We start from the raw sequence: 15543 nt of genomic DNA on the forward strand, positions 1-15543 counted from the left end.
ACCACAGTATATTACAAATTTTCTTCTCATAGCTACCATATAAATCGGGAAGCCATATTCACTATTAGATAAGTTTAGTGCATGGCCCTGGTCCTTGTGGCTCAGTTGGTTGGGTGTCGTCCTGCACACTGAGAGGTTGCCAGTTTGATCCCCAGTAAGGGACGTGCAGGAGGCAGCTGATTGATGTTTGCTCTCACATTGGTGTTTCTCTCCCTCTCTCCTTTTCCCTTCCTCTTTCTAAAAATCAATAAAAACACTTTTAAAATAAATAAAATAAGTAAATAAATTTAATTCATGAATTTTAAATAAAACCATGATTGATATAACAGTGACATGCAAAGGGTATTGTTCTCTTTAAGAAATAGTATTTGATGATGTATTAAAGTATGATGGTTTTCTGAGGTGACTAATTGAAATATTCTCTAATTTTTTTTATTTCTCAACATCTTTTTGAAATATAATTTTATATATAATGGAAGTCAATTTTTGATTATTTAGATGGAGATGTTTTACTTGATAAATTACAAACTTTACTGGCTGGTTTCTTACTACAACAATATTTACTTCTGAGATGCTACCCTTTTACTATTTATTAGCTAAATGATGCACATTTTCATTTTCAGCCTTCTGAAAATGTAGTGGCACACCAACAATTATAAAACGAGCAATTTTTAACTAGAAATCAAAGGTTGAATATCTGAAGCCTTTTGAAAACAGAACAAACTTAGAATACATGTTTTGCTTTTAAATAAAGTAATTTAGAAATGTGGTCTTTTATTTGACAGCAAGGTGAGGATGCTTTGATCAATCCTGTATAAAAACAGATCCATTGCTCATAAAATACAATTTCATTTTCCCCTGGAGTTTAGAGCTCAGTTTAACTTGACTCCTGGGGAATATCCATATGCCCAGTTTGACAGCTAGCCATTTTAGTGCAAAAGAAAGCATATGTATCTCCTAGTTGGAAATAATATTGATTTGAGGAAAATAATATTGATTCGAGGTTTATCCTTGCCTCCAGTCACTGTTCACTTTGCTGCAGTATGAATAATAATATATAGGTAATGACGTATATTTGGGTTATACTTGTAGGACATTTCCCTTGGATGACACAATTCAAGGTGAACAAAAGAAGGAAAGTCTAGTTACTTCAGATAATCATCAAGATGATAAAATAACGACTGTGGAACAAAATGTAGAAAACAGCATGCAAGATGAGACAAAATTCAAACCAAAGAAAAAGAAAAAGAAGCCTAAAGCAGGTTTGTTATTCCGATTAACTGAAAAATGTGTTCCTTAGTAGAAATAACTTGATTTTAGAAATTTCAGTCCTTAAAACTAAAAATCTTATAAAGATATAATTGAAAAAATCCAATATAGAATATTTGATACTTGTTCTTGGATTCATCTAGATTAAAACAGTTATTTGTGACAGTATCTCTGTGATAAGTTATTAGGTCTAGTAGTAATTAATGTCGTTTTCTAATACTTTTTTAAATCGAATTTATTTAAACAATACAACAAAATTTAATCAACAATATAGTTGCCGTTGTTTTCTACTACTTGTGCCCAACGCTCAGGAAGCATTTTAATCCCTCTGTTGTAAAATTCTTGTGATTTTGATGCAAAAAATTCGGTCAATGCATTTTTGAGGCATTCTTCATTATTAAATTTTTTTCCAAGAAGAAAGTTTTGCAAAGAACGAAACAAATGGTAATCAGAAGGGGCAATATCAGGAGAATATGCAGGTTGAGGGAGAACTTCCCATTCCAACTGGCGCAGTTTTTCAGCAGTGATTCTTGCAGTATGCGGTCGTGCGTTATCGTGGTGAAGAATTACGCCCTTCCGATTAATCAGCGCGGGTTCTTTTTCTCTTAAAGCTTGGGCTAACCTTTCCAATTGGGCACTATACACTGCACTTGTAATGGTTTGGTTAGATGGTAAAAGTTCATAATGAAGAATTCCTTTAAAATTCCACCAAACACACAACATCACTTTTTTCGCTTGCAAGTCAGGTTTTGGTGTGGGCTGCGGAGCCTCATTTTTGTCCAACCATTGAGGCCGCCTTTTCAAATTAACATACAGCACCCATTTTCCATCTCTGGTAACAATTTGCTCTAAAAACGGCCAACGGTTTTGACGAGAGAGGAGCGAACTGCAAATTGTGACTCTTTGATTACGGTTGTTGTCGGTCAACTCATGAGGAACCCATTTTCCAAACTTTTGGACTTTGCCAAGTGCACGCAATTGATTGGAAATTGGTTTTTGTGAACAATTTAAAGTTGTTGCAAGCTCTTGTTGGGTAATTTGAGGATTTTGCACCAAAAGAGCTTGAAGAGCTTCTTGATCAAAATTGGACACACGGCTTCGACCACTCTTGTCATCTAACGAAAAATTTCCTTTGCGAAATTTCTCAAACCAACGCTGGCATTTTCTGGCGCTAACTGCATCTTGACCAAGAGCACTACAGATGTTTTTTGCAGCCTCACTTGCTTTTCTTCCTAATTGGAACTTGTAAAGCATGCAGTGCCGAATATGCTCTTCATCTGCCATCTTCTTAGCCCTAGTTCTGCAACAAAAACCAAACCAAACACAAACTTTTTCAAGCAAAACTTGTTAATTGCACTTCACACGTTCTGTAGATACCACGTGTTTGAAGGTTATGTCAATACAAGTCAACGCCAAGCAAGATTTTAAACGAATGTTTAAAAACGACATTAATTATTACTAGACCCGATAGTATCTGTTTGATTCATCTCTAATTCCTGACTTAATTTAATTCAACTCTAGAATGATATTAACTTTGTAGTTGCTATTATAGCATAGAAGATTTCTTCTTTCTACCATTGAGTTTGGAACCCTAAATAATTTAGACTCATAGTGGAAAGCCATAAGTCAACTACCAGTAAACATTTCAGATGTTGAGGCTGCATGCTTCTGTCAAACATGGGGTCTTCCCAGTTCCTCAGCCTAAGTCAGCTTATGTCCTTCTCATTATTCTTTTCCCCCCTCTTGCTTTTGATTTTCCTCTTTACTCATATCTTTCCTCTTATTTTCCTTTACTTATTACTCTTTCCTTTTCCCTACATCCTTTTGTTGTTGTTGTTGTTTTCAGTTTCTATTTAATTGGCAAAAAAACTGGCACTATAATAGGCAATTTTAGACTTTATGGTTCTTATTCACTGGATTATGCAATTGATGATGTTTTGTGGTTTCTGTAATTAAATTTTGGAAAAATGTACATATTATAAATGTACTGCTTAGTGAATATTTACAGACTGAACATATCTATAGAACCATCATCCAAATAAAAAAACAGAACATCATTGGCACCCAGAAGTCCTCTCAAGTCCCCTTCTAGCTCATTGTTCTTTAGGAGTAAATACAAACACTGTCTAGACATAAAAAATAAATGCATAGTTTATTTTTGCCTGCTTTTCTACTTTCAAATAAATAGAATCATAAGTACTATGCTCTTTTGTGTCTGGCTTTTTTTACTCAATCATTTTTTGTGACATTTATACTATTATTGCATGCTTATTCATGGTCAGTTCTGTTTTTGTACTGTAGAGTTATCCATTATATAAATATAGCACAATTAATTTACCTATTGTATTGATGGACATTTGAGTTTCTTGTTTTAGGTGGTAACAAATAAAGCTGTAATGAATATCCTAGTTATGTATTTTGGCAAGCATATGTATACATTTTTATTGAGCATACTAGAGACCTGGTACACGAAATTTGTGCATGGGGTCTGGGTCCCTCAGCCCAACCTGCACCCTCTCCAATCTGGGAGTCCTCAGGGGAGCCCTCTCTAATCTGGGAGCTGTGATGGCTTAAGCCCACTCCTTGGGGTTCTCTGCTCTCTGCAAGGCCTGGCTGCTCGGCGCCCACTGTCCAGAGGCTCTTTGCGACTGGGCAGGACACTTTCCTCATTGCCACAGGGATGAAGCAAGCATTCCGCCAGGCTGCTCACGCTGCTCACTCTCAGTGGCCGCCTCGCCAGGATTGGGGGACTCGGGTGTGGCTGAGGGGACTGAGTGCCGCCATCTTGTGGCCATGGTTGCTGCTATCTTTGTGACTGAGTGAAGGTTAATTTGCATATTTCCCTCTTATTAAATAGGATTCTTAGGAGTAGAGTTACTATGTCATAGATTATGTGGACTTTTCACTTTAATAGGTAGGTCCCATTTTTCCAGAGTTGGTCAACCAATTGATACAGGCCATATTTGGGAGCCTCCATTGCTCCATATTTTCACTAACATTGGTGTTACTATTTTGAAACATTAGCCATTTTTAGTTGTGTATATTTCATCTTGACTTTAATTTGATTTTCATGATAACTGGTGGTTGAGCATCTTCTTCATGTTTGACTACTTGGATTTCTTCATTCGTAAATTTGTTCAGATCTTCTATGTATATTTTTTAATGGAATTATCTGTCTTTTTTTATTAATTTGTGAGAATAATTGATATGGCCAGATATTAGTCTTTACTTACATAAAAATTTAGCTATAAATCCTTCAGCTTACTTCTAAATGCTTTTCCCTTCCTGGAATGTTAGTCCATACATTGCTTCTATACTTTTCTCATGCCTTTAAAAAGTACTTTTCTGATGCCTTTAAAAATAAAGTCTTTTTAATTCATTTGGGTTTTTTAAGTTTTTATTACCAAAAACGACCTATTATATCCTGCTCAGAAGCATAAATTACAGTTATAAATGAATTGAGTGATATATATTCCACTTGGAAAAGAACTAGATAAAATTATTTTTTATCTTGCTCTCTTTTGATGTTGTTGTTAGTCCTTGTTAGGGAAAATAAAGATTTCTTATTTTAATATATTAGGAAATGCAGTGGTTTACTCTTAGAATGTTATCTAGTATTACCTGGCTTTTTCTTTTGTTGTTGTTTAAATATATTTTTATTGATTTTTAGAGAGAGAAGAAGAGAGAGGTAGATAGAAACATCTATCAGCTGCCTCCTAAATGCCTCCTATTGGGGATCAAACCTGCAACCCAGGCATGTGCCTTGACCAGGAATCAAACTGATGACCTCTTGGTACATGGGACAGTGCTCAACCAACTAAACCACACTGGCTGGGCTTATCTAGATTTTTTCCTTGAAGTTTCTTTATCAACAAAGACAGATAACCACGAATCATTAAGATTAGGCTATATGAAAATTCAACTGACATTGTTGAATATATTATTGTGGGGAAAATGAATTACAGTGTTACTTTTCTTCCATATTTGTAATTTCAGATGATAATGAAGATACTGATGGTGATGATGGTGTTCATGAAATAACAAGTCGAGATAGTCCAGGTTATCGCAAATGTTTGCTTGATGATGACCTTGTCTTAGGAGTTTACATTCACCGAACTGATCGACTTAAGTCAGATTTTAAGATTTCTCGCCCCATGGTAAAAATTCATGTGGTTGATGAGATTACTGGTCAGTATGTCAAGAAAGATAATAGGTAATTTTTTTTATTTCTATTTTCATTGTACAGCCAACCCATTGAATTGAAAGTATCTATAGTAGAAGTCCTCTTTTCTGCCATTGAAAGTCAATGTGAGTAGAGCTATAGATTTGTATTGGAGAACAGTTTACTAGTTGTAGGTGTTCACCAACAATTCACACCAATCAGTATGTTTTATAGAGAAATGGAGAGCATCTGTTAATTTACTGATTCATTTTTAAGTGGAGGAGAGTTGAGAGAGTTTCTGCCAAGCTTAATGACTAATTTATGGCATTAAACTAGCATTGTAAATCTTTTTACCTTGCACTATAAATGCATTCATTTTCTAACTTCATATTTTTGTTTTGAAGTTATTATGTTATCTGGATCTCAGGAACAATAAATGAATCTTGAATTTAATTTTATCCCTACTATTACTTCCATAGCTAATGTGTGTTTGAAGACCCAAATAAAAAAATACAATAAAATAAACAATTATACTAGAATTTAAAAAGCTATCTACTTGGAAAGATGGCAAGGATCAGAAACATGAGAATTATCAAAAGGATCATTCACTTATTCAGTTGTCTTAGGGAATATAAACCATGAAAGGTTTACAATCCTATTGTGTTCATTTTTTTATTTAAATGTACTGTACTATTTTATTTATGACAAACTCATTTAAGATTCTGAAAGAAGTACTTTATTCCAGCTTTGAACGCTGAAGGTATAGTCATACCTCTCACTGTATATTTCTATAATAAAATAATTCTTTTAAAAAATATATGTATTTTATTGATTTTTTACAGAGAGGAAGGGAGAGAGATAGAGAGCTAGAAACGTCAATCAGAGAGAAACATCGACCACCTGCCTCTTGCACACCCCCTACTGAGGATGTGCCTGCAACCAATGTACATGCCCTTGACCGGAATCGAACCTGGGGCCTTTCAGTCTGCAGACCGACGCTCTACCACTGAGCCAAACCGGTTTCGGCTATATTTCTATAATAAAATAATTCTGTGAAACCAATTGATAGTATGTAAGTGCAAAAGTACTACCACTTTTAAGTCTCATAAAATTTATAATTTTCTAGATGGACAAAGTAATTTTTCCTCGTGAATCATGGCTATTTATTATCTCTAGTTGCCTGATTTTGAATACCATATTTTTTATTTTTGCTCACATTCTCAAATTTATAAAGAATTGTATTAATAGAAATATTTTTTTTTTTGAACAGTGAACGGCCTGTTTCATCTTACTTTGAAAAGGACAATGTGGATTATATTCTTCCTATTATGACCCAGCCATATGATTTTAAACAGTTAAAATCAAGGCTTCCAGAGTGGGAAGAACAAATTATATTTAATGAAAACTTTCCCTATTTGCTTCGAAATTTTGATGAAAGCCCTAAAGTCATCCTGTTCTTTGAGGTATGAATTGCATAGAGCAATTTAAACTAAATTTTAGTTATTATAGTCATCTCTCGGTATCCACAGGAGATTGGTTCCAGGACCCTCTGCAGATACCAAAATCTGTGGGTGCTGAAGTGCCTTATAGTATTAAATGTTGCATATTTGCATACAATCTATATTTGCATAAGGCTGCAGCAGAGTATGCCTACACATCATTTCATTCACATTGATTCAGCATAGTGCTCAGTGTATGGCAAATTCAAGTTTTGCTTTTGGGAAATTTCTGGGATTTTTAAAAAATATTTGTGATGTGTGTTTAGTTGAATCTTCAGATGTGAAACCCACAGATACAGAGGGCCAATTGCATAGTAAAAATGTAAGCTATTGTTTTTAGTAGTTTAATATACAACCAAATAGTGTGAGAATTTAGTTTCTATTATTTAGTGTTATAACATGCAGTGGAGATACAAGTAATAGCATATTTGTTGAGCATTTACTAGTGCAAGTATTTAGTCATTGGATTTACTCTTTTTTTTTTTTTAATAATTACAACAATGCAATGACTATTAATTGAAGTGTTGAATCTAATCTGTATCTATGTAATTCTACATTCTTAATTTATTTCATAAAGTGTAAACTCAATACCAGACTCCTAAGGGTTTGTATACTACTAAGAGAAAAAGGTGAACATACACATATTGTTGACCAATACAATGAAATATATAACCAAATGAAGTAGAACTTTTTAGATGTGAAGGTTAGTTGGAGGGTCTGATCTGTTAAGGAAAGCTTTATGGAGTAAATGGCCTTTGAGCTGACATGCTATTCTAATTTTTTACTGCAAAGGAAATCAAAGAATGTAAAGTAATTTTTTTAAGTATAAAGTGATTTTCCCCCCCAGTTATTCCAATTTTAAGTGCAGGTAATTTGTATTTGAAGTTAGCTTAAACCTAAATACCATATTTCTTTTAACTAATTCATGTTATCTCTCCATAAGCAAAAGAAAGTTGAGGAAACCTATTTTCCAGTTTAGGCAAGATGGGAAATTTTTGCATGGGAAGAGCAAGACATGGCCAGAACCAATGATTGCTTTTGTAGTTACTTGTTTTTATGATCTTTAACTTTTAGGTGATCTATGTGTGTTTAGGAAGCAAATTCACCATTTACATCTGATTATGTATGATTTATGCAAAGCTGTGATTTTTTTAAGTGATATAATTTGTATGTGAAGGAATTTTTTCTTTGTCACAGAAATTTGTCATTTGTTACTATAATATTCTCTCATATTCATTTTAGTAATATGAAATTTAAGAAAAATCTTGGATTATAAACACTTTTGGTTGCTTTTTAAGTTTTAGTATAATGTGTTATTGTTTACAAAATTAATTTTTTCCCTTAAATATATTTATATTGATTTCAGAGAGAAAGGGAAAGGGAGAGAGAGATGGAAACATCAATGATGAGAGAGAATCATTGATTGGCTGCCTCCTACATGCCCCCCACCAGGGATTGAGCCTGCAACCCAGCCATGTGCCCTTGACTGGAATCAAACCCAGGACCCTTCAGTCTGCAGGCCAACACTTTGTCCATTGAGCCAAACCAGCCAAGGCCAAAACTAATTTTTGATTTCTACTTCTTAAGGATGTTTTGAGGACAACTTGATAATATCTACCAGAAGTATTTAAAATTTATTGCACCTCTAATTATTTCTACTAAGGGAAAAATGATAACTATACAAAGATGTATGTGCAAGGGTATTTACCTAAGCACTGTTTATAATAGCAAAAATTTTAGATATGTCTTTTCAATCAGTAAGAGGTTTGTTTAAATAAATTATGGTTTTTTATTTAATTTATGGTATTTGTAACACATGGTATATGTACATATTGACTTGAAGAGATATCCACAATTTAGCATATCAAAATAGTTTATGAAATAGCATTTGATTTGTAGTAGTAATATAGCAATATTTAGGAATGCACAGAAAAAGGTTTAGATGTGTGTAAACCTGTAAACATGTAGACGTTAATGTTGATCATCTCTGAATCTGGATTGCAAGTTGTTTTTATTTTGTAATTTTTTTTATATTGTCAGTATTTTTTCACTGAGCATGTATTACACCTGAAGACAGGTTTAAGAATATAAAGAACAGGGATGAGTGGAGTCCATATTATTTTTTACAGCATTCTTCTCTAAAGATTTGTTACCTCAACTTTTGATAAATACCAGTAAGTTCAAAGTGATACTTTTTGACAAGTACCTAGAATGTAGATAGTCTCTGTGGCAGGTTGGTAATAATTCCATGAGCTTTGGCATCCAGACAGGATGGAGATACGTGAAAGAAATTTTCTTGAGAAGCCCAACTGCAACATTTATACAAAGAGAAAATTCCCTATTTCAGGAAGATGACCCAAGGAAAACTCAGAGACAAATAAGACCACGAGTTTTTGAATAAACAGTCCTTCGAAGTCTGCTCTCATACATTAAAAAATGATCAAAGTTTAAGTATTCTAAGCCTTGTGTACTAGTATTTGTGCCTAGACTATACCTAAGGCAACTAGTATTTTGTCTTGGATTTTAAATAAATCTTTTTAAAAATGGACCTCACTAACAGTATGAATTAATTTAAAGGTTAGTGAAATTAGATGAAAATATTTTTTCTCCCTATAAGGAAAACTTTAAAATGAACAAATGATTTTTCCATTTTCATAATATATTATTAGAAAATATTAAACTTCTGTGAAGTAATTTTTAAATATTTATTTACAGATTCTTGATTTCTTAAGCATGGATGAAATTAGGAATAACTCTGAAATTCAAAACCAGGAATGTGGCTTTCGGAAAATTGCCTGGGCATTTCTCAAGGTATGTTTTTATTCTGTTTCAAAGACTTTAAAATAATCTTCTAATCTGATTGGTTGCTTTCCCCAAGTTACTTTGGTTTCATATAAGGAGTTATGATCTAAGGTAAGATTTCAGTGGTAGAGCTACTAATTCAAGGTTGGGTGATGTTCATTCAGATTCTTAAACATTTATTGAGTTCTTAGTTTATGCCAGGTACATGATTGGGCTGTAAGGATACAGCATAAAAAAGAAACACACAGCTCTGTTGTCATTTATTCAACTTAACAAATATTAATTAAACTCTTTCTGTGTGCCAGTCACTGTTCTAGTCATGCTGGCCAGGACCAACTAGATCCTTTTGAAGAAGGTAGACTAAAACATTTTTTAAATGTAATGAATGGGTTTAATAAGTTTAACCATGTTAATTACTATTTGAAAATGGTTTTGAATTTTAAAAAATCAAAACCATAAGATTTTACCATTAAAAATACTGATACTAAATAAATGGAAAATGTGTTTCTGTGTTTAAATAATATATATTTGATTTTTATCATTGTTATCTCAAAGGTATATTGACTACCTTCTATGTGGAAAGTAATATAATTTTTTTATCAACCATCTGAAGTTGTATGGGCAAAAAGATAACTGTCAGGAAAATATTTTAATTTAAAGTCCCTTATTGGAATTACCTTTTGTCAAAGTGACTTGGAACTGTGGTTAGCCAACTGTGTCAATGTTGTTTCCATTGCTCTGTAAACCTTAAGGAATTTCTGTATGCCATATTCATCTTTTTAAAATGAGTTTGTGACTATATACTATTGCTTTATCTGATTCCTCTATTGTCAATGAACATAAAGTGTTACTTGCATTCTTATTTTAAGCTTCTAGGAGCCAATGGAAATGTAAACATCAATTCAAAACTTCGCTTGCAGCTATACTATCCACCTCCTAAGCCTCGATCCCATGCAAATGCTGTTGAGGTTTTTGAATGGTGGTTAAAATGTCCAAGAAATCATTATCCTTCCACATTGTATGTGACTGTAAGAGGACTGAAAGTTCCAGAATGTGTAAGTTAATAACACATGTAAGCAAGCGTGTGTCCTCTTGTTGAGATTAAATGGTAGCATGTTTTCCATTTCTAAAATGTAAGATCTCTAGAATTATTTTAATGAATTTGTATAAGATGATGTATTCATCCTGTAATAGCTGATACTTAAAATAAACTTAAATGAGTTTTAAATAATAAATAGAGATTTCATTGTTAGGAAAAATGTGTTGTTTTTAAAAAAAACTGTGGTGTTTTTAAACCTCACCTGAGTCTATGTTATTTTTGGTGTTTATTTTGCTGTCTTTTTATTGATTTTAGAGAGAGTTGAAGGGAGAGAGAAAGAAACATTGATGTGAGAAACATAAATTGGTTGCCTCTCATATGAGCCCCATACAGGGATCAAACCCGCAACCTTTTGGTGTACAGGATGGCACTCCAACCAACTGAGCCACCCGGCCAGCCATGGCAATAATACTGTTTTTTAAAAATCAAAGAGAAAAGAATCATGTAAAGCAGGAGTTGACAAGTATTATTCATAGAGGACCAGACAGTTAATATTTTAAGCTTTTCAAACTTTATAGTCTGTGTTACAGTTACTCAGCTTTGCCTTTGTAGCATGAAAGTAGCTACATAGACATATATAAGTGATAACAAAACAATTTGAAAACGTGTTTCAATAAAACTTTATTTATAAAAAAGAGTCAGCAGGATAGATTTGACCTGGGCTATAGTTTGCAGACATGATTTACTGCACATTTTTCACAATATTGTTTAATAGTTAGTAAACAGTATTTCTGCTGCTATTTTCCATATGTAAAATTCCTAAGAGACCCAGATTCGTGCACTGATGGGGTCCGTCAGCCTGGCCTGTGCCCTCTTACAATCCGAGATCCCTAGGAGGATGTTGGAGAGCCAGTTCTGGCCTGATCCCCACAGGCCAGGCAGAGGGACTCCACGGGTGCATGAATCTGTCCACCAGGCCTCTAGTATGTATATAAGATCTTTGGTTAATCTCTTCCCACTGTCCTCTCTCCCCTCTTTCCTCTGAGATTCATCAGTCTATACCACGTTTCCATGCCTGTGGTTTCTGCTCCTGCATTGAACGTCTGCCCCCTGGTGGTCAGTGTGCATGATAGTTGTTGGAAGGGGGGTCACTTAGGCTTTTATATATATAGATAATAATCTAGAAGGGGGTCCTAATGTATGGTGACATTATATATGGGGTCCTAATATACATGGTGGGATTTAACTTCAGGTGGTTGGCACATGGTGTATTATACAGGTCTTATAACATAGAAACCCACACCTGAAACCTGGTTGATCAATTTCACCCTCAATATATTTAATTTAAAACATTATTATCATCTTAGCAAAGAATATATCCTAAAAGGAGCTGAAACTTTTGCTTTTGTCTTATTTGCTGTAACATATTTCAGGACAGTTGCATATTCTGTAGTTAATATTATAAACTATGATTACACAGTTGGTTTGCATTGATTTGAGTTAAATCTATTTTTAAGAAATGAAAGATTTAAAAAAAATTTAGATCTTAATGATATCAGTTTTGTGTTATTAAAGCTAGAGATACCATCTTATATCAGAGCCATGACATAACATCTGATCGGTGTTGGTGAAGAGGCAGAAACAAAGGAACAGAGTTATTCAAACAGTATCATATTATCCCTTGAGTTCTGTTTGTTTTTTTCTCTCTTCTCCCAGCTTCTAAGGCTTTTTGATTATAGGACAGTAATTTCAAGCAACTTTCACGTTACTTAGAATAATATGCAAATAAAAGTCCAATTTTTTCTGGATTACATTTTCATATTGTCTGTTTTAGTATTTTAAAAACCATCTATGCTAGAAAAGAGAAAAAAATTAATAGGATATATACTTTTCTATACATATTTAGGTAAAGCCATCTTACCGTTCTGTGGTGGCTCTTCAGGAGGAAAAAGGTAAACCAGTGCATTGTGAGCAGCAGCGTGAGTCAAGCGCAGTAGACACAGAACCTGGACTAGAAGATTCTAAGGAAGTAGTGAAGTGGAAACGACTGCCTGGGCAGGTGAAGTGTTCAATGTTGGGTTCATTTAGGTATCTACTTATTTCCTAGTAAACACTCCCCAGCCGCTCCTTAGGTTGCTATTTAAAATTCTCAGATTACCCTTATTTATAATCACATAGTGTCTTTCCAATAATTCACTTGACAAGTAATGATAGAGTGTTTATCATTTGCATAAAAACACTATCTAGGTTGTTTGTTTAGGAATGGGGCAGTTTTATTAGTTTGCTAGAGCTGCCTTAAAAAAAATAATACACACAAAAACCGTGCAGACTGCTTGACTTACACAACAGAAATTTATTTACTCATAGTTCTGTGGACTGGAAGTCCCAAGATTGAGGATTGGCAGGGTTTGTTTACTCTGAAGCCTTATTCTTGCCTGGCAGATGGCTGCCATCTTGCTGCCCTTTCATGGTCTTTTCCCATTGCCTGTATCCCTCTGTGTCTCTTCCTCTTCTAACCAGGACCCTCTCTAACAATTTTATTTTAACTTAATCAGCTAGTTCAGGGGGTGAGGAACCTTTTTTCTGACTCTGACAAGAACCATTTGGATATTTATAACATCATTTATGGGGAAAATTATCAGTTTAAAAATTAGCCTGCTATATTTGGTCAAACATTTAATTAACTCACCCCTAATGCATTGGCAGGGCCAAACAAAATAATTTCACAGGCCTCCTACGGCCTGTGGGCTGGAAGTTCCTTACTCCTGAGCTAGTTAAAGACCTATCTCCAAATACTATTACATTCTGAGGTACTGGGGTTGAGGCTTTAACAAATGAATTTTGGGGTACACATTTCAGCCTATAACAAGTAAAAAGCATACATTTTTATGTCTATAAAAGGTATGTCTACTAATGGATTTTATTATTTTTAAATGTTTTCTTAATGTATTCATAAAATGTTTTTGCAGTCCCTGGCTCCTTCCTTAATCACATTTTGGTGGAGATATGTACTTGTATATTCTTCTACCACAAGTGGAGCAGTATTTAAACTTGTACTAAATTTTTCTTACTTTGGTTAGTATATTTTGCAGTAGCGAGAAGCATTGCTGATACAGTTTTGTAAATCACTTACTTGTTTCCACAAAGGGTGGAGTGGTTTATTTTAAGTCTGAGCTAATACCAATGCAGTTTATGTAAAATCTCAACTTATGCAAACATTCAGTATATACATAAGGATGATTGTTTTCCCAGAGCTGCTCATTGTCTGTATTTTGCATCACTTTTGACATCCTTTTCTTCTTATAGATTTTAGGGAGAGGGAGAGAGAGATAGAAACATCAATGAGAGAGAATCATTTTTTAAAATTAAAGATAAAAGATATGTTATTTTTGGTGTTTGTTTTGGCCTTTTTTTATTGATTTGAAAGGAGTACACCTCCACTGGGGATCTAGCCCCATCATACACCCCCCAGTGGGGATCAAGCTGGCAACTCAGACATGTGCCCTGAATGGGGATTGAACCAGGGACTTTTTGGGTCATGGGTTGATGCTCAACCACTGAGCAACATTGGCCAGGCTTGAGGTAGACTTTAAAGGATGGCCAAATTAGGGGTGGGTGAAGAAGGCTAGGGAAAGGTATTTCATCTGGGGGCAAAGTTGTAAATAGGTGGGAAAGGACTGAGGTATTCATCAGGCACTCAAAAACTTGGCTGGCTTGGAAATGAGACTTTGTAAAAGAGATAGGGCTGTATGATAGATTAGGCAGGCCCATGTTGTGGAGTGTGTTGAATGATAGCCTAATATATGATTGTGTGGGATGTGAGAAATTAATGGAAGATTTTTGCGTAGGAGAGAAGTATTGTCTCAATCATATTTTAGGACAGATTAGTGCTGGCAGTGGCATAGAGGAGATCTTGAAGTAGGATACATCAGAATGAGAGAAATCTACCAGATGGCAGGTAGTTGCAGTCATTGATGTGAAAGAGTCTAACCTTGTGATAATGGTGACAAAAATGAAAAATAAGAAATGAATATAAGAAAGAAAGAATGGTTCAGCATAATTTAGTGACTGACAAGATAGTAAAGAAGGGGAAAGAGTCAAAGATGTTGAAGCCCTTTATTGCTGTGAAACTTTCATTGGCTTTTCTAAATACAGTGTCAAACCCTGGACATAGAAAGAAAATGATAGTGGCTTTCAGTGATTTTAGCTTAGGTTATCAGGCAGTTTTCCTGGGAGCAGCAGCATCTGATTGTAAAACCTCCTGACTTTTCCTTCAGTTTTTTTCTCTTTTAGCCTCATCTTCCTTTTCAGATGGAGAATGGAGGAGGAAATGGGTAGCATGGTGCCTGGTACATTATAGGCACCTAATAAATGTATACTGAATTTTTCACCTTCCAGGTAGCTACTCATAATGCTACCTCCTAATAATGCTGCTAAATCTTGATACTACTTGTGAAAAACCTGGTACCTATCTTGAATGCAGGCTCTTGAGCTAATAGTCTTTGTTGAGGCTCATTAAGCCCGTCTTGATCTTCTGAATAATCTTTATTCATAATATACAGTAATAATGGTCACTCATAGGGTTGCTGTGATGAATATATGAAAACACCTGTGTAATAAAATACCACATTCTTGACATATAGTAAGGGCCCAATATATTTGTATGTTTAATTAAACTTTTAGAATAATAAGAAATATAGGAAATAAGACTCACTGAAGTTTGGAAGAGGCAGAATTAGAACAATAGGTATTAATACATGAAAATTTTTGGT

At 34.4% G+C, this 15543-nt stretch overlaps 1 protein-coding gene across 8 annotated transcripts in view; it reads left to right on the plus strand.

The window, feature by feature from the left end:
• The window catches only part of AHI1 (Abelson helper integration site 1), a 139959-nt gene that overhangs the window by 10113 nt on the left and 114303 nt on the right, over nucleotides 1–15543 (plus strand). For all 8 annotated transcript variants that reach the window (XR_014795469.1, XR_014795470.1, XR_014795471.1 and 5 more), the window contains exons 6-11: nucleotides 1093–1262; nucleotides 5266–5482; nucleotides 6702–6894; nucleotides 9646–9741; nucleotides 10602–10787; nucleotides 12678–12830. Coding sequence is in view for 4 of the 8 variants with exons in the window: in XM_084889392.1 (XP_084745518.1) it covers nucleotides 1093–1262; nucleotides 5266–5482; nucleotides 6702–6894; nucleotides 9646–9741; nucleotides 10602–10787; nucleotides 12678–12830 (1015 nt within the window). In the remaining 4 variants the exon portion in view is untranslated. The remainder of the gene's footprint in view (nucleotides 1–1092; nucleotides 1263–5265; nucleotides 5483–6701; nucleotides 6895–9645; nucleotides 9742–10601; nucleotides 10788–12677; nucleotides 12831–15543) is intronic.

This window comes from Pipistrellus hanaki (assembly GCF_964339955.1).
Source record: "Pipistrellus hanaki genome assembly, chromosome: 7".
In the NCBI taxonomy this organism is placed as follows: domain Eukaryota; kingdom Metazoa; phylum Chordata; class Mammalia; order Chiroptera; family Vespertilionidae; genus Pipistrellus; species Pipistrellus hanaki.